At 42.9% G+C, this 19,758-nt stretch overlaps 1 protein-coding gene across 2 annotated transcripts in view; it reads left to right on the top strand.

Moving 5' to 3' along the window:
• The window catches only part of TANK (TRAF family member associated NFKB activator), a 149,087-nt gene that overhangs the window by 122,575 nt on the left and 6,754 nt on the right, over positions 1–19,758 (top strand). For both annotated transcript variants that reach the window (XM_077447592.1, XM_077447591.1), the window contains exon 9: positions 4,460–5,031. In XM_077447592.1, the coding sequence (XP_077303718.1) occupies positions 4,460–5,031 (572 nt within the window). The remainder of the gene's footprint in view (positions 1–4,459; positions 5,032–19,758) is intronic.

Raw genomic sequence — 19,758 nt, 5'->3', positions numbered from 1 at the left:
AAAAATCGTCCATGGGAGTTTACTTTGCAGTAAAAGCAAGGAAGCATAAAAAACGATATAAATTTGGTTTAATAAACAAAAATTGTGTGCTCTTAGGAAAAACAATTGGAAATGTACAAAGCATCGTAAAATGGTCATTAGGGGTGCAATGGATCAAAAAACTCACAGATCGGATCGTTCCTCGGATCAGAGTCACGGATCGGATAATTTTTTTGGATCAGCAAATAATAATTGAATTTGCAAAAACCTGTGAAAATTCCACCACCATCTAGTCCCCATTGTAATATCCACAATCTCCCCACTGTAATATTGGCTGAGTATGGCTGGGTAAGGCAGAGTATTGGCAGAGTATGGAGGGATGGCTGTGTCTGCAATTGTCACAGCGCAGCGATGTGGGTAGTACAGATCCAGCCCACAGCGCTGCTGCCATCCAATCTCTCCCCTACACTGTACAGATCTATACAGAGGGGAGAGAGGAGCGATCACATTGTAAATGGCCGACAGTTCCACCAATATGGCCGCCACTCCGGAGCTAGGCCGAAGCCGCAGCCTTTCCTAAGGCCGAGGCCGTGGATAGCAGCGTGTGCCGATCCGAACAGGGTGACCCGTTCAGAACACGGATCAGTGACGATCCTTTGCACCCCTAATGGTCATACAATATATACATGCACAAACTATCTATCCTTCCCAGCAAATTGGCATGGATAATGTATGCAACAGGGATACACTAAAAGTTACGTTGGGTTGTAGATTTAGTGTCATTCCTAGGTAAGGTTCCTATTTTAAGCCTTTCTTTATGAGGGGGGTGGTGATCCAAGATCTTCCAGACTGCTTATATCATATTGCAGTTTTGAAAAGGCTTCTCCCAGTTCCTTTGTGTCCTCTGCACATGGCTTGTTCAAGTCCTTTGTTCCCTCTTCCTGTAGCACACTTCTTGTCTTGAGCTCATGAACCAGTCCAGTGGGTTTATTAGCATATGAATAGGGGAAGCCTAGCTTCTAAAAACAATACATGGTCTTAAAAATGTTATTCCATGTTTTATGCTATAAACATCACTAAAGTGATCAGATCAGTTTCATAAGCACCAAGGTTTTTAGCTGGTTTTTGGAGCAAACTTTGGGTGGGTTTTGGCTCCAGTCCCAGAGCAGGATGGCTTCTGGTAAGAAAAAAAAAGGATGGATTGGTAGTTATCATTGTGTTGGGGATTTTGATTCAGGGATAAACTGAAGTTGAGTTTTATAAAAACCGATAAACATACAGTTAGAATACAGTATGTGGGAGTTTTATTCGGCCACATGATTTGTAATTCTGTCTCGAGATTCTGGCATCACTGCCATACTGCACAGCCAGGGTGACCTGACATTTTTCCTTCCTTTTTTGACCTTATTTTAGACCCAATAATTTCACCAGTGGGTTTCTGTGCTTCTCTATGCAATGCAGGCAGATTTTGGCTGTACATTCTTGAAAACATCACAGTACTTGATACTTGACCCTGTACTCCTCTGACCCAGGTGGCAGGTATGCAGTTTCAAGAAAGTTTAAATGTGCCGTTTCCTTTCTTGTGGTGTTATAGAGGCTCCTGCATGTTCCTCTAAAAAATATACTCTGGTTGACATTGAGTAACTGTATTTTCTCTAGTCTTTACAAAAAATGTAAAGAAAAACTCAGAACATTTACATATCAGCTAGTTGGGTTTACTGATTTTAGAAAAACAAATGCATCTTACCTCTGCTGAAATTCAAGATTACTAAGAATGTACCCCAAAACATTATAACAATCTTCACAATCTACAAATTGCTGCGTGTACCAGTATTTTTGCTTTTTTGCAATGTTTCCTCACTGCTTACACAGTTTCGTGGATTTTATTACGTAGCAGGATTAATTAAACTGCACACAAACCTAATAATGATATTACGTTACTTAAAGTATCTCAGGCCAGTCGTTTTTTTGTTATAGGCCTTGTTCACACACGGGTCCGGTTTGTAAACATATTGCTTTTCGGAGGTGGTTTAGAGTTGGTTCACATGAGTTCAGAAGGGGATGTGCCGCCTTCTGAGTGCCTTTTTTTTTTTTTTTTTTTTTTTATTTCCCCCCCCCCCCCAAATTCGATTTACACAAAGTCCCACCAGACTGCACTGCATCCTTTCACTTAAAACGGGCCATAGGTTGATCGAAATTCGGCCAGTTTAGCAGGGAATGGCTGAATTCCAATCCTTTTGTGGCTGCTTCCACTCAACAGAAGTCAATCTAGCAATCAACTTCTATCGAACGGGCTTGTTGGAAAATGTATCTAAATCAGCAGTTGTAGCCAATGGGCTGTAGCCACGGATAAGTGTATTCGGACAGCGGAGGGTCCCCTCCATCAGAATACATTGTCTCAGCAGGGAGGATTCCTCCATCCACCTTGCTTTTGTGGATGGGGAAATCCATTTTTTTTTTTCCTGTCCAGCCCGCTTTAGATGTGATTTGCGTTTGCAGTCCCTTTTGACTTGAATAGGGCAGGGTTGGCAAGCCTCCTACCAACCATGACATGCTGTATAAAATTTGCTGCACTGAGAAGAAACAAAGGCATATTATACAAACGTGTCTGCTGGCAATATTCACTTTCTGGTTGGCAGTTGGTGGGGTATAGAGCAGCAAATCATGCAGATCCAACTCGTGTTTTTACCACCTGTGGGAACGAGACCCTTGGAGTAGGGAATGGTTCAGACCTCTGTCCGGTTTCCGATCTATGCCTAGTTGGGGAAATTTACCTTGATGTCCTGTCTAGGAGACACAAGAAGTGAGAGTAGATCTCTAAAAAGTGAGGGGATATATTCTCTAATGTTAACTGTATGCATGCTTTGGTATACGATCAATTTATTTTCTAATTGATCTCTCCTGATAGGAATAATCAACCTGTAGCCGACAGCCCATTCCTTTTGATATTCCACACACTAGAAAGAGGTTTTTGTTTTGGTGGATAGTAGAGATGCATCGATACCACTTTTTTAACACAGATTATGAGTACCGATACTTTTTTGCAAGTACTCACTGATACCAATTACCTATCGCCTATTAAGAGTAGGTAGGGAGGTGGGGGGAGATGGTTTGGGAGTTGGGGGAGGGGGGGGAGTAGAGGGGTAAGTAAGGGCTGGGTAGTTGAGCGTGGGGTGGGGCTTGTGGAGTGGGAGAGTTGGGATGGAAAAGGTTGTGATCGCTGGGTGGAAAAGGATGGGGATGGGAGGGTCATTGGGAGACATGGGGGCAGATGTGACAGCTGGTGGAGGGAGGGGGGAAATAGGGCACAGTAAAGCGGGTTAGAAGGGCACAGTACAGGTGTCACTGGGCAGAGATCTGTCTCTGGTCCCTACATTGTACACAGCCTGAACACAGGCAGAGCTCCTGCTCACCACACAGCACACGCTGGAACTGAAATCCCATTTCCTTACAGCTACAATGTGCACAGTGTATAGCTAGCTACTGCTTGCAGTTCCGACCTGTAAAATCCCATGGTTGGAACGGCAATTAGTGGCAGTAGCTAGCTGTATACTGTGCACATGGTAGCTGAAAGGGAATGGGATGGGGAGGAGCAGCTCTTAATGCTGTGCTCAAGTTTGGAAACTGTTGGCAAGCGTCAGGGGTGGTGGAGGGCTTGGAATGGGGAAGCGGCCCCCCCCCCAGATCAGGTCATAGTCTTACCACTGCCATGCTGGAGGGATGGGTTTCTGGATGTAGGGCACTCTAAGTAACAAGACTAGTCAGAGATATGTCCGCAGTCAGAGGTCCATCCAGCAGAGGAAAGCCGCAGATGGCGACTTTAAAATACGATTGCATTCATGAATAAAGTATCTATCAATAAGTATCAAGTGCTGCTGATTTGATGCAGAATGATCAACAATTTTCTGCCTTGGCTGATTAACTCAGTTTGATCAAATCCAAATTAAATCGATCAGAAGGGAACTTATGCCTGTTCCGTTGTTTGCAAATGTGAACTTTTTGGTCAAATCTCACATTAATTGGATAATAAAATTAAAACACAAGCAGCCACCATTAGACTGTTGTCACTGGAATGGTATTCTATTGAGAGATTTTTCTATATGTTCACGTTACGATTATAATTATAATATTATAATAGAGGGGGAATGAATCTTCCCGTAGGGAGACAGCTATATAAACCTGGCAGGAGTTTTAACCTTTCCCATTTTCCAAGTCAAAAAAAATGTTGGTGTTCGATAAGCTTTAATTCCTAAAGAGAGGCTCCAAAAATAGGAGCTCTGGCTTGCACCAGGGATCCCCACAGTTCATTGTGGAAACTTAACTGTTTGATACTTTAACCCTTACATTTTGGAGACTATAGCCACTTGCTAACTGCTTCCTTTTTAGTTTGAGTGTTAAAGCCATTCATCTTGGATTTAGGAAAATTAAACTTTTATGCAGTAATATTAAATAATATATTTCATACTTTGATTAAATGCAGGTGCACAGCTACCGGTTTCTATGCCCATCCAATGCACAGATGAAGACTGCCAGGAAGCCCAGATACCACAGAAGCCAATTATGGGAATTGGCCCATCACACTTTACACCCATCACACCACGCGGGTTGTGTTCAGATGAAGATCTGACCGTCTCTGTAGAGTCCCTCTCAAACTTGAGTGTGAAGTTCCCACCAAGCACTGACAATTCAGAATTTTTACAGAGTTCTGTGGAAAAGCTGCCAGTTCTTCCTCTGGTACTGGAACAAAATGCAAATTCTAGCAAAGCCCAGGTGGAAGCGCCCCTCAATCTTAGGAAGTTCAGCACAGCAGTGAGCAGCCCACCATATTCGCCTCGTTCACCGAGAACTGTATGCCACATGGACAATGTCAAGGTTGATGAACTAGGACCTAACTACAAGGACACCTTTGCAGCAGGAGCGCACAATAGCAGTCTATTCCCTGCAGCCCACAGTCCATCTGTGAAATGTACGAATACCTTCCGTATGCCAGATATTGCAAATATGGATGAATCCATAGACATCACAGAGAGAAGAATCCGAGGACCTCAGCAGGTAATCAGTCATTTGTCACCCAAGGTCAATTTATAAATTTTTGGGTGAACAAGTATGGTTGGAGTAATTTTATTTCATCTATTTTGCTATTTATTTAAAAATGTTTGGTTTTAACCACTTCCCACCCGGCCAATGCACATATACGGCCGGGTGGGAGCCGTCTACTCCTGATAGGACGTTCAGGAACGTCCATCAGAAGGAGCGGGATCGCGCGCGTGCCCGCGCAGCGGCGTGATCCCAATGCGCCCGTGTCACCCGGACACGGCGCATCTCAGATCGGCAGGAGGGCTCTGTGATTGGCCCTCCTGATCACATGACGGCCGTGTCCAATCCGTCATGTGATGTAAACAAACAGCCGGTTGCTAGGCAATCGGCTCTCCTCTCCTCACACGGAAGTCATCGCTGAGGAGAGGAGAGCAGAACGCTGCAACCGGCTGATGATCAGTGAGTATGAGCTGTTTTTTACAGCTTTTTACTCACTGATCACCAGTCTAGTGTACACACAAATCACCACACAGTAAACGCACCACACAGTATAAACACAATGTCCCCACACATGTCCCCAAAACATACATGTCCCTAATAATAAAAACATGTCCCCCACATATGTCCCACTAAAATCACATGTCTCAATGATTATCTGCACACATATGTACGTGATCACCTGCACACATATGTACATGATCATTTGCGTACATATGTCCGTGATCACACAAACCAATTATTATACACTTAACGGAATTTTTTTTACCAAAAACATATAGCAGAATACATTTTGGCTTAAATTTATGACAAAATTTGATTTTATTGGATTTCTTTTAAAATAGAAAAAAGAAAATATTGTTTTTTTTTTCTCCAAATTTCCGCTTTTTTGCGCTTATATCGCAAAAAATAAAAAACTGAGTCGTGAATAAATACCACCAAAATAAAGCTCTATTTGTGCGAACAAAATGATAAAAATTTCATTTGGGTACAGTGTAGCATGACTGCGCAATTGTCACTGAAAGCGCTAGAGCTTTCAGTGAAAATTGGGCTGGGAAGGAAGGGGGTGAAAGTGCCCTGTATTGTAGTGGTTAAATAAGGGTCTCTCTTAGTGGGCACTTTGATTCCTTCATCTACCTTTACATCACTTCTGTATTTTGTAGTAGTAATATAGCAGGACCATAGCATGCAGGGAGGAGCATCATATAGTAGGCAATACTGTGTATATATATATATAATGTATATGTATGTATATAATATAATATATATATGTATATAATATAATATATATATATATATATATTCACACACTCACAAAAGTACACCCCTAACATTTTTGTTTGTAAATATTTTATTATATCTTTTCATGTGACAACACTGAAGAAATGACAGTTTGCTACAATGTAAAGTAGTGAGTGTACAGCTTGTATAACAATGTCAATTTGTTGCCCACTCAAAAAAACTCACAGCCATTAATGTCTAAACCGCTGGCAAAAAAAGCGAGTCCACCCCTAACTGAAAATGTCCAAATTGAGCCCAATTAGCCATTTTCCCTCCTCTGAGTCATGTGACTCGTTTGTTTTACAGGGTCGCAGGTGTGAATGGGGAGCAGGTGTGTTCAGTTTTGTTATCACTCTCATACTGGTCACTGGAAGTTCAACATGGCACCTTATGGCAAAGAACTCTCTGAGGATCTGAAAAAAAGAATTGTTGCTCTACATAAAGATGGCCTAGGCCAGGGTTGTCCAAACTTTTTTCAAAGAGCCAGATTTGATGAAGTGAACATGCGCGAGGGCCAACCATTTTGCCTGACATTTGAACCATTAAAATTTGGTCTAAGTGTGTTTGTTCGAGCACTAATACACTGCCCAACAAGAATTCTCTTGCCTTTGTGGACTGTGTGTGAGTAACGAGATGAGCTCAGGCGTGTTATTTGGCTATACCATATTTATTGGCGTATAACACGCACCTTCACTTTAAGAGGGAAGTTTCAGGAAAAATAAATTAAATTTAAAATAAAGGTCAGTGCCCATCGGCAGAGACCCCTTATTGCCATGAATGCAGCACCAATCGCCAATTGAATGCTGCACCCACCATTGCCAGGAATGCAGCACCCATCATTGCCAGGAATGCAGCACCCATCATTGCCAGGAATGCAGCACCCATCATTGCCAGGAATGCAGCACCCATCATTGCCAGGAATGCACTCACCATTGCAAGAAATGCAGCCCCACCATTGCCAGGAATGCACTCACCATTGCAAGAATTGCAGCCCCACCACTACCAGGAATGCACTCGCCATTAGCCAGGAAGGCACTCACCATTGCAAGAAATGCAGCCCCACCATTGCCAGGAATGTACTCACCATTCCAAGAAATGCAGCCCCAATATTAGCCAGGAATGCAGCCCCACCATTGCCAGGAATGCACGCACCATTTGTCAACAGTACAGCCTTGGAGGGGACATGGAGGGGGCAAGACGAGCTCCAAAGGTATCCTACATGAGAATCTCCTGTTTTCCCAGCGCCCTCTTTAAGTGAAAGTCCCCCCTCCTTTGATGGACAGAACAGTCATCCAATGGCAGCGCCAGAGATGGGACTTCCTCTTACAGAGGCTGCCGTGTAAACAGGAAATACGGCGCTTGTCCCACCTCCTCCCTCCGAGGCAGCCAGACTATATAGATTTTGTTGCCCCGGCACTTGGAGGTTGTCGGGGGGCCACAAAAGATATATATGTTTAGATAACCAGGCGGGCAGTTCAAAACCGGGCCACAGGCCGGACTTTGGACATGCTTGGCCTAGGCTATAAGAAGATTGCCAAGACCCTGACACTGAGCTGCAGCACAGTGGCCAAGACCATACAGAGGTTTAACAGGACAGGTTCCACTCGTAACAAGCCTTGCCATGGTTGACCAAAGAAGTTTAGTGCATGTGCACAGTGTCCTATTCAGAGATGATCTTTGGGAAATAGACGTATGAGTGCTGCCAGCATTGCTGCAGAGGTTGAAGGGGTGGGGAGTCAGCCTGTCAGTGCTCAGACCATACGCCGCACAATTGGTCTGCATGGCTGTCATCCCAGAAGGAAGTCTCTTCTAAAGATGATGCACAAGAAACCCCGCAAAACAGTTTACTGAAGACAAGCAGACCAAGGACATGGATTACTGGAACCATGTCCTGTGGTCTGATAAGACCAAGATAAACGTATTTGGTTCAGATGGTGTAAAGCGTGTGTGGTGTCAACCAGGTGAGGAGTACAAAGACAAGTGCCGCTTGCCTACAGTCGAGCATGGTGGTGGGGGTGTCATGATCTGGGGCTGCATGACTGCTACTGGCACTGGGGAGCTACAACTCATTGAGGGAACCATGAATGCCTACATGTACTGTGACATACTGAAGCAGAGAATGATCCCCTCGCTTCGCAGACTGGCCCGCAGGGCAGTATTCATGGCCACTGCCTTGCTAAAGAAGCTGAGGGTAAAGCTAATGGACTGGCCAAGCATGTGTCCAGACCTAAACCCTATTGAGCATCTGTGGGGCATCCTCAAATGAAAGGTGGAGGAGCGCAAGGTCTCTAACATCCACCAGCTCAGTGATTTTTGCCATGGAGGAGTGGAAGAGGACTCCAGTGGCAACCTGTGAAGCTCTGGGGAACTCCATGCCCAAGAGGGTTAAGGCAGTGCTGATAAATAATGGTGGCCAAAATATTGACACTTTGGGCCCAATTTGGACATTTTCACTTAGGGTTCACTAGGGGTTCAAATTCTGCCAGGATATGTAAACTTATGAGCACAACTGCATACACACACACACACACACACACACACACACACACACACACACACACACACACACACACACACACACACACACACACACACACACACACACACACACACACACACACACACACACACACACATTAATGTCTAAACTGCTGCCAACCAAAGTGAAGCTGCGGCCTCACCTAGAAACTCCTGCCCACAGTTCCTTGGGAGCGGCGCAGTGTCCATCAAAAAAAAAAATATTTGAATTGTGAATCAAGTGTTTTTTTTTTTTTTTGTTTTTTTTTGTTTTTGGAGAAAATCGCCCAGCTCTAGTCTGCCGATGTAAACAAGGCAGACCGCCGTTCTGTCAGAGATGAACTCGGTGATCTTGTGTTCCTACTAATCAGGAACATGGATCACTCCCACACAGTTAGAAAGCACCCCCTAGGGGCACACTTTACCCTTTGATCGCCCCTGGTGTTAACCCCTTTCCTGCCATTGTAATTAGTACAGTAACAGTGCATATTTTTAGCACTGATTACTGTAGTAGTGTCACTGGTTCCCAAAAAAGGTGTCAGGTGTCCGATCTGTCCACCGCAATGTTGCAGTCCCCCTAAAAATCGCTGATCGCCACCATTACTAGTTAAATAAAAAAAGAAATGCCATAAATCTATCACCTAGTTTGTAGATGTGATAACTACATACATTGGTGAAGAAATTAATTTTTTTTTTTAATTGTTTTATTGAATGTTTTATATCAGAAAGTAAAAAAAAAAGTTTTTTTTTTTTAAATTGTTGCCCTTTTTTTGATTCTAGCGCAAAAAAATAAAAACTGCAGAGATGATCAAATACCACCAAAAGAAAGCTCCATTTGTGGGGAAAAAAGACATCAATTTTATTTGGGTGTTGCACAACCGCGCAATTGTCAGTTAAAGTAACACAGTGCCGTATCACAAATGGCCTGGTCATGAAGGAGGTAAAACCTTCCAGGGCTGAAGTGGTTAATACTTCCATAACAAATGTAGCTAATGATAATAAGAGACTAATCAAATGAACCTTGGCTTTCAATCCAACAGCAAGTTCTATCTACTATATAGTGTGTGCGGTGTGAGCTCAGTGGGAAGGACTATATATGAGGTAATATACTGATAGCAGAACTCCGGGCAAAATTGCATATCAGCTATTGTCCTAGGTATATACAGTATATCCTACCTTATTCTTATAGCTGTCAGCATCCCCTCTTGCAACAACCACCATTTTATTCTCTAGGTTGTCTACTAAAAAAATATATATATGTAATGTTTTGGGGTTCTAAGTAATTTTCTAGCCCAAAAAAAATATTTTAACTTGAAACCAACAAATGTCAGAAAAAGGTTTAGTGTTTAAGTGGTTAAACTTTTTTCACTTACACACACACAGTCTATTCCATTGACAAATTGTTACAATGTTTATACTTCAGTTCAACTGATAAAGAATGTTTTGATTCTTGGCAGACTACCCAGTTTTTTCCTTCCTTTCCTTTGATGGCTGTAGCTTCAGAAGAGCAGAGAGATTTCTTTGCATAGAAAGAATTGTGAAACACTTTAGTCAAGATCGCGATAACGATTCTTGAGGATTAATTGTGCAGCTCTAGCAGGAAGTGGATTTTTTTTTTTGTAATCTTCCTTTCTGTAACCGGTGATTGGATGATGAAGCAGCAGTAGATTGAGGAGATCGACTCAAGCTTTTTTCCTACAGGAACCAATCGGAGTGGTATGACAGTGATCACATGCAGGCTAGGGATTCATATACAAAGAAAATGAGGTCTTCAGCCTTTGGCTGTCACTGCAATCTTTGGGGTGCCGTCTGCCTCTTTTTAATACTTGAATTACTTTCCTTTGTTAGCCTAATACTGGAGCCTCCAAACTTTTCAGTATGAGGGCCACATTGTAAATTTGACAAATTATTTGTGGGCTGAAAAGAAAATCAGTTTTATAAATGTAAAATAAAACTTAAATTCATAAACGCGCCAAGAAATAACTTCATTTCGGAAGCCTTCCGATTACATCAGAGCCCTTTACAGCAGAGTCCCCCTTTAACACCTCATAGTTTCCCTTTTCACATTAGAAGCCCCCACCCTTCACATCAGAGCCTTTCTTACAAATCAGAATACATTACGGTCCCCATCCATCCTCATGTTGGGGTCCCCATCAGAAGCAAGACCAGCTGATCTGAATCTTCAGTCTGTGCACTCAGGATACAGGCTCAAGATAAGCCACTGACCCGAGCTGCAAGCCAAATAAAATCTATAGGGGGCTGGATGTGGCCCACACGCCATAGTTTGGAGACCTCTGGCCTAATATATAAACTGAGCAGGGCTTATTTAAAGAAGTGTACCAAAATAACAACCTTAACCACATCCCGCCTGGCCTCTAGTAAAACCACAGCCGGGCATGGGATCAGTTATCCCATCATATGGCGTCCAGCAGGGTAAGCCACTTGCGCTCCCCCGAGTGTGCGCGCAACCCGGCGATCAGTAGTGGGGTGTGTCACTCTGACATACCGCATCTACCATCTCAGTAAAGAGCCTGTGACGTAAGCTCTTTACCATGTGATCAGCTGTGTCCAATCACTGCTGGTCACATTGTAACCAAGAAGTGCCATTTATCGGCTTTTCCTCTATTCACACTGACAAGGTGCGGGTAGAAGCGAGCCGATCAGCAGCTCTCCTGATTGGGGGGGGGGGGGGTCTGCGCTGATGATCAGCGCATTAATCATCTGTGCAGACCTATCAAGGATGCCCACAAGTGCCCACCAGGGATGCCAATCAGTGCCCATCAGTAATGCCTGTCAGTTCCACCCATCAGGGCTAATGAGTACCGCCTCATCAGTGCCCACCAGTGAAGGAGGAAACTTACAGAATTTTATAACAAAACGAAGAAAAGCCTTTTTTTTTTTTTTTTTGTTTTTTTTTATTTTATCTTTTTACGTTTTCATTTTTTTTTTTTTTTTTTTTTTTTTTTTTTTGTTTAGCAAAAAAAATAAAAACACAGTGGTAATCAATTACTACCAAAATAAAGCTCTATTTGTGAGAGAAAAAAAATTATAAAAGCATTATATGGGTACAGTGTTGCATGACTGCGCAATTGTGATTCAAAATTCGAGAGCGCTGAAACTTGGTCTGGGCAAGAAAGGGGTGAAATTGCCCAGTATTGAAGTGATTAATGCTGAACGCCACGCAGTTTTTTTTTGTTTGTTTTTTTGCCATGCAGTGGGGCTGTGCCCACACTGCATGGGTTAACTGCTTGTTTTGTCTAGGGGTGAACACAGAGCCTTTACTCACCCGATCCTCCGGAAAACTCTGCTCCCCCGCATACAGCGGTGGACTGAGAGGACTAGGTGAGTATCTCTTGGCTCTCTGAACCCCTAGACTAAAGCAAGCAGTTTACCCATGCAGTGTGGGCACTGATCCACTGCATGGGAAAATAAGAGCCTAGACTTCAGCTTTAAATACGCTTTGAAGAAAAAAAAAAACACATTAGGTAGTCAGATTTGGGAAAGCATTGTACAAACAGGTTAAAGGGGTTCTGATATGAAGACAGATTCACATATGAGTGCTCCTGAGTAAAACTACATTACATCATTTTTTTTTTTTTTTTTGAGAATTACCAGTATTGCGGTAATTTACAATTTTTATATTTAGCCTAGAGCCCTGCTTTATTTCCGTGCCTGTTGTATATTGTTTATCCACTAGGTGTCAGGCTACATTGTCTATTTTCTTTCCATAGCAGAACACAAGAGACAGCTGTTATGTGATTGCAAGTTGATAGAAAAGTAGGCAGCTAGAGAAAAAAATAATAAAAAATAAAAAATGCAAGTGAATTGGTGCTGAGCTGTCAAAAGGCAAAGGGCAGAAGGTTAGATAATTGGCTTTCTCACTAGGGTAAGGTGGGGGAAGGAGCCTTCAGATGACTTTGCTTTGTGAGTTTAACAATCCATTTTTTATTTTTTTTATTCTACATTTTATTTTCTTGAACTCTGTTTTTTGTTTAATGATTATTTCCATGAAAAAAAAACCCGCATCAGTGTTGTAGTATATATATTTTATATAAAATTGTCTTTTGTACAAATTAAACTTTATTATTGTTATTATAATAATATGCTTTTAAGTAGCACTTTAGTGGAGCCTTAATTTTTATTTTTCATAAAAAATTTTATTTTTTTCAACAAGTGCTTTATAATGAATACTTTGTGATGCATCTTTATACGTGTTTATATGGTTTCTGTGTTGTATTTGAATGATCTTTATCATACTCGGCAGATTTGCATTGTGTTTAGTGACCTTTAGTTTCCTAACACGCTGCAGATCACAAATAGAACGTGATGTTTTCATTTTCTTTATGCATTTCAGTGCCGCTGTTCTCATCCAGCCTATTTTGTAGCCATTTCCGTACAGTAATGGTTCTGGCCTGGCTTTATGATGACAAAAGCAGAACATACCAGTGCAATGACTTGGGGACTTTTTGAGGCACATTTTAAAGGGTGACAACCCATTAGAGCAGTTAGGAGGCAAGGAGCATTGTCACCCCCATAATAGGGAGTGGCTGAGCTGGAGATTTCATGGCAGAATTACAAGGTAATAGCCTAATGGAAATGTAGCTTTCAATCTTAACCACTTTCAGACCGGACCATTTTGCTGGTAAATGACCAGAGGTCTTTTTACACTTTGGCACTGCGCTGCTTTAACTGGTAATTGCGCGGTCATGCAATGTTGTACCCAAACAAAATTTGCGTCCTTTTCTTCCCACAAATAGAGCTTTCTTTTGATGGTATTTGATTGCCTCTGCGATTTTTATTTTTTGCGATATAAACGTAAAAAGACCGCAAATTTTTAAAAAAAATGATATTTTCTACTTTTTGTTATTAGAAAAATCCAATAAACTCAATTTTAGTCATACATTTAGGCCAAAATGTATTCAGCCACATGTCTTTGGTAAAAAAAAAGTCAATAATTGTATATTTATTGGTTTGCGCAAAAGTTGTCACATCTACAAACTAAGGTACGTTTTCTGGAATTTACGCAGCTTTTAGTTTACGACTGCCTATCTCATTTCTTGAGGTGCTAAAATGGCAGGGCAGTACAAAACCCCCCCAAATGACCCCATTTTGGAAAGTAGACCCCCTAAGGAAATTGATAAGAGGCATGTTGAGCCCATTGAATATTTTATTTTTTTGCCTCAAGCGATTGAATAATGACAAAAAAAAAAATTTTTTTTTTTTTTTACACAAAGTTGTCACTAAATGATATATTGCTCACACATGCTATGGGCGTATGTGAAATGACACCCCAAAATAAATTCTGCTGCTTCTCCTGAGTATGGGGATACCACATATGTGGGACTTTTTGGGAGCCTAGCCGCGTACGGGGCCCCGAAAACCAAGCACCGCCTTCAGGCTTTCTAAGGGCGTAAATTTTTGAGTTCACTTCTCACTACCTATTACAGTTTTGAAGGCCATAAAATGCCAAGATGGCACAAAACCCCCACAAATGACCCCATTTTAGAAAGTAGACACCCCAAGCTATTTGCTGAGAGGCATGTTGAGTTCATGGAATATTTTATATTTTGCCACAAGTTGCGGGAAAATTACAAACTTTTTTTTTTTTTTTTTTTTTTTTAACAAAGTTGTCACTAAATGATATATTGCTCATGCATGCCATGGGCATATGTGAAATGACACCCCAAAATAAATTCTGCTGCTTCTCCTGAGTACGGGGATACCACATATGTGGGACTTTTTGGGAGCCTAGCCGCGTACGGGGCCCCGAAAACCAAGCACCGCCTTCAGGCTTTCTAAGGGCGTAATTTTTTGATTTCACTCCTCACTACCTATTACAGTTTTGAAGGCCATAAAATGCCAAGATGGCACAAAACCCCCACAAATGACCCCATTTTAGAAAGTAGACACCCCAAGTTATTTGCTGAGAGGCATGTTGAGTCCATGGAATATTTTATATTTTGCCACAAGTTGCGGGAAAATTACAAACTTATTTTTTTTTTTTTTTTTTTTCACAAAGTTGTCACTAAATGATATATTGCTCACGCATGCCATGGGCATATGTGAAATGACACCCCAAAATAAATTCTGCTGCTTCTCCTGAGTACGGGGATACCACATATGTGGGACTTTTTGGGAGCCTAGCCGCGTACGGGGCCCCGAAAACCAAGCACCGCCTTCAGGCTTTCTAAGGGCGTTACAGTTTTGAAGGCCATAAAATGCCAAGATGGCACAAACCCCCCCCAAATGACCCCATTTTGGAAAGTAGACACCCCTAAATTTAGGGGTACACTAGTGAGACTAGGTAATAAATGGCGGGTGCCCTGAAACTATAAAAAAATAACTAACCAACCAGCGTCACCTGTAACAGTTATATGGTGATCACTGGTGAAAGGGTTAACTAGGGGGCAATCAGGGGGCTTTATGCGGTAGTATATGGGGGTCCCTGGCGCTATAAAAAGCTGCGGCGAACCTAAATACCTACCTGCCTAACTAGCGTCACCTGTGACACTAATACGGCGATCAGAAAAATGATCGCTTATTAGGCTGGGTTCACACTGGAGCGATGCGGAAACGCCGCGAATCCGCGGCGGGTTCCCGCATCGCATGCCTCCCGGCGGCAGTTCACACTGCCCTATGCGAACTGCTGGGAGTGTCAGTGAAATGTTACTGACACCCCCAGATCAGTTCGCATATCGCAGTGCGATCTGCAAACTCGGATCGCATGGTGTGAACACCCATGCGATCCGATTCTGCTGCGGGCCAAAAAAAGGGTCCCGTGCGAATTTGCGGCGGGTGCGGCGAATGGCTGAACTCGAATCGCACAGAGATCGGATGTGATTTGCACTGCAGTGCGGTGCGAATCACATTCGTTCTCATAAACCGCTGCAATGTGAACCCAGCCTTAGTGACACTGGCGACGGGGGGTGATCACGGGGTTAAACCTTTATTGGGGGGGTTAGGGGGGTACATTAGAACTAAAGGGGGCTAACTCTAACTGCCCTAACAGTTATTACAGTCACAAATGACATCAATGCAAAAAAAAAAAAAAAAAAAATGACATTGGTGTCACTGTGACTGGGGGGCAGGGGTAATTGGGGGGGTGATCGGGGGGTAAAGGGGGGGTGTGAGTGTGCCTGGCATGTTCTACTGTGTGTGTGAGTGTTGGTGCAACTTACTGATCCGCTCTCCTCCGTGTCGGAACGAAAAATACCGACACGGAGGAGAGAATACATCACTTCCTCTCCTGTGTTTACATTACAGGAGAGGAAGTGATGTCACCGGGGATTTCTATTCGTCGGGAGCGATCGCGAGGGGGTGGCCATGAATGAATGGCCGTCCCCTCGTCCGGGATCGCTCCCGAACGAATACCGACCGCCGCAGGCACCGGGCGGGGGCCCGATCGGGCCCCCGACCCGCGGGAGGCAAGGGACGTACATGTATGTCCTTATGCCTGCCCGTGCCATTGTACCGACGTACATCGGCGTGCGGCGGTCGGCAACTGGTTAAAGCCCATCTCCCTTCTACCCACACTGCAAGGGTTAAAGTGATTATTCGTTATTTAAAAAAAAATAAGACATTTTCTACATGCCTGCTCTGTGTAGTAGTTTCGCACAGAGCTGCCCAGATCCTTCTCTTCTATGGTCCCCCACCAGCACTCCTAGCTCCTCCCCCCTGCCTGGTAACCCCCATAGCAAGTTGCTTGCTATATGGGGCACTCCTACATGTCCATATGACCCACACAGTGGGGCTAGGCTTTGCCTCCCACTCGCACGTAACTGGCTGTGATTGACAGCATCTGGAGCCAATGGCTCCCGCTGCTGTATCTGAGCCAATGAGGAGTGAAAGAGCCTTGGCTCACATGCACGTCTCTGAATCGTGATCTGGCTCAGTTATATGCTTGGGTTGGGGGCTACAGTTGGGGGTGGGGAGCTGCTTGCAGAAAGTGTTTTTTTTTTTTTTTTTTTTTTTTTTTTACTTTACTGCATACAATGGAAGTATGGTAGGGAGAAAAAAAAAACTTCTGCCTTTACAACCATTTTAACAACTCGACACACAGAGTGGGGCACTGCCCTGCCCCCACTTCCTGGTCACTGGCTGTGATTGACAGCATCTGGAGCCAATGGCTCCCTCTGCTGTATCTGAGCCCATGAGGAGTGAGAGAGAGCCTTGGCTCTCGTGCACATCTCTGATTTGAAATCTGGTATGTATTTAAGAGGGGAGGCTGCAGTACAGGAAAATAACCACCTGCCTTTACAACCACTTTAATAGCTTGTTTGTCTAGCAGAGAGAAAAAACTGTTTTACTTACCTGATCCTCTGCTCCCTGGGCAGACGGCGCTTCCCAGTGGACTGTCCCTTGGCATCGTCACGTCCAGTGCAGGGTTATAGACCCTGCTTTGGTCTTGATTGATGATGTCAGGACCCTAGACCGCTGGAACTGGAGGGAGAAAAAGCTACAGGTAAAAGCAGGTAAGTATCATTTTTTTTATTTTATTCAAATTTTGCATCAAGAATAAAAAGTGATAGGTAAGTATGTTTTTTTTTATTTTTATTTTATTTATTTTATTTTTTATTTTTTTTTCTTTGTTCCCTTAGAGCAGAAGGAGCAATTAACCCTTGCAGTGCAGGCACAGTCCTACTGCAAAAGATACATTTGTAGTTGGACTTTAAACATGACTTTTGAAATTAAATACATTTTTTGAAGATTAAAGTAGCTGTCACTAAATGATCCTATAATCTTAAACGATAAATATTCTAACTTAAATAATCATTTTTATATTTTTTTACATCTGGAGCTACTGTTTAAAATAATACCTGATGATCCCACCACGGCCGTGTTCAAGCACTTCCTGTTAGATTGGCCACGATCTATCCCTGTCTCCCAGCTGCTGCCATCCTTTCACCCTTTCACATTGGCTTCTGATGGAGACCTCAAGTGGGTTTTTAAAAAACGTATTACCTGAAAACCGCAGCAATGAAAACTCAGGTCTCCGTCCCTGTCAGACAGAACTGTACTGTGTAAATCTCTGCCGTACGCTAAGGGTCCATTCACACAGGGGCAACACGACTTTGAGCGAGACTTTGGGAGGCAACTTGGACACGACTTGAGTATGAATCGCAGCACGACTTGAGGCAACTTACAAGGCAACTTGAAGTTGCTTCCAGGACAGGAGACTTTACCAGTGGCCAATCACATAATAATCAGCTCTGTGGGAGGGAGGGGTTTGCCTAGAAAACTATTTTTACTTCCTGGAAAGTTGCTTACCGCGACTTGTCAGGCGACTTGGCCGCCTGACAAGTCGCGCTCCGTTCTGTACTATGGAACCGTTCTAATAGGAGCGACTCAAGTCGCTCCGACTTAGAAAAAGGTTCCTGTACTATTTTTGGGACGACTTCAGGCGACTTGCATTGACTTCTATACAGAAGTTGTTTTGCAAGTCGGCGCTGAAGTCGTGTGCAGGTCGCGTCTGTGAGTCGCGCTGCAAGTCGCGTCGCCCCTGTGTGAACGGGCATCAGACTTGGAGGCAACTTCTATTGAAATCAATGGGTACAAGTTGCCTAGAAGTCGGATTGAAGTAGTACAGGAACCTTTTCTGAAGTCGGAGCAACTTCAGTAGTGTACATTAAGACGGCTCTCATTCACTTACATTGATTTTATCATGTTGCGCGACTTGAGGCAACTTGGGGCGACTTCAAGTCGGATCCAAAGTTGCCCCTGTGTGAATGGACTCTAAATGTTCTGTTTTCCATTTTTCTGGTGTATGTTTTGCCAGGCGGTGAGGAGGTGGTGCAGTGAGTTTGTTACACGGTTTACTTTTTTTTTTTTTTGTTAAATAACTTTCATTGTAGTCAATGCGCTGTGGCAAAATGTAGAGATGCACCGAAATTTCAGGTGCCAAAACATATCGGCTGAAAGTGGTGGTGCAATTTTACCACGATTTTACTGTGCTTATTCTGTTTTTTTTTTTTGTTTTTTTTTTAAATGGGTCATGCGACTCCAAAACAGCTTTAAAAATGTAACACGGGAAACGTTATTGATGCATTCTTGCTAATTTTTCAATGCATTTCAACTGGCAGGTGTCTTTTTGATGCGTTTTTTTTTAACTGACCAAAAATGCAGCAAGCAAGATTTTTTACACCACAACGGAAGCACAGCAGTCTAGTGTGAAAACATATATAGAATTTAAAGGGATGCATTGTTCTTGCGCTAAACGTGCTGATAATAGCCGACAATAAATTCATATTCATTTAAATTCATGATAGTAATTAAAAAGTCGAATATAATACAACTTATATATATTTTTTAAAAAGAAACTGTAAATTTTGTTTTCACACAAGTGCATCCTGAATTTTCACTTTGGCACCAAAATTTCCAATCGGTTCACCTCTCAAAAATGCAATGTGTCCCTGTTTTTCTGCACCGCACATCAGTGCTATGGTTACATAGTTGATAAGGTTGAATAGACACCAGTCCATCCTGTTCAACCTATGGTGTGTGTGTCTGTGTGGTGTTAATGAGGTCCATAGAAAACAATTACCTTCTATGTGCCCTTTGTGGGGACTGATGTTGATCAGGTGCAGAATAACGCCAATATCGGCACATAGTGTGAACGAGTCATTATACTTCTCTTCATATTAGTCAACAGTACCAATAAACTCAGGAATTTTTTGGCTGATTGTGTAACACTTCATCCTGAAGTATATGTTGTATTTTTACTTTCAACTTTTGCCCTTTAAATCAGAGCCGTGTTCCTGAGCTCTATAGCGGCAGAGCAGCAGGCGTGATGGGAAAGGAACACTTTTTGGTGGAGACAGAAGGTCAGCTAAAACATAGAAGTTTGTTGACAACTGAAAACACAATTGGGAGCGACACACATTGTCGTCCTTCAGGCAAATAATTGAGGTCTATGGAATGTTTCGACACATAAGTCATCACATTCACGTA

This window comes from Lithobates pipiens, unplaced genomic scaffold (assembly GCF_037356315.1).
Source record: "Lithobates pipiens isolate NorthernLeopardFrog02 unplaced genomic scaffold, aLitPip1_a1.2 Scaffold_22, whole genome shotgun sequence".
Classification (NCBI taxonomy): Eukaryota; Metazoa; Chordata; class Amphibia; order Anura; family Ranidae; genus Lithobates; species Lithobates pipiens.
The sequence above is the reverse complement of the archived record's forward strand: the minus strand, read 5'-3'. Positions and strand labels throughout refer to the sequence as shown.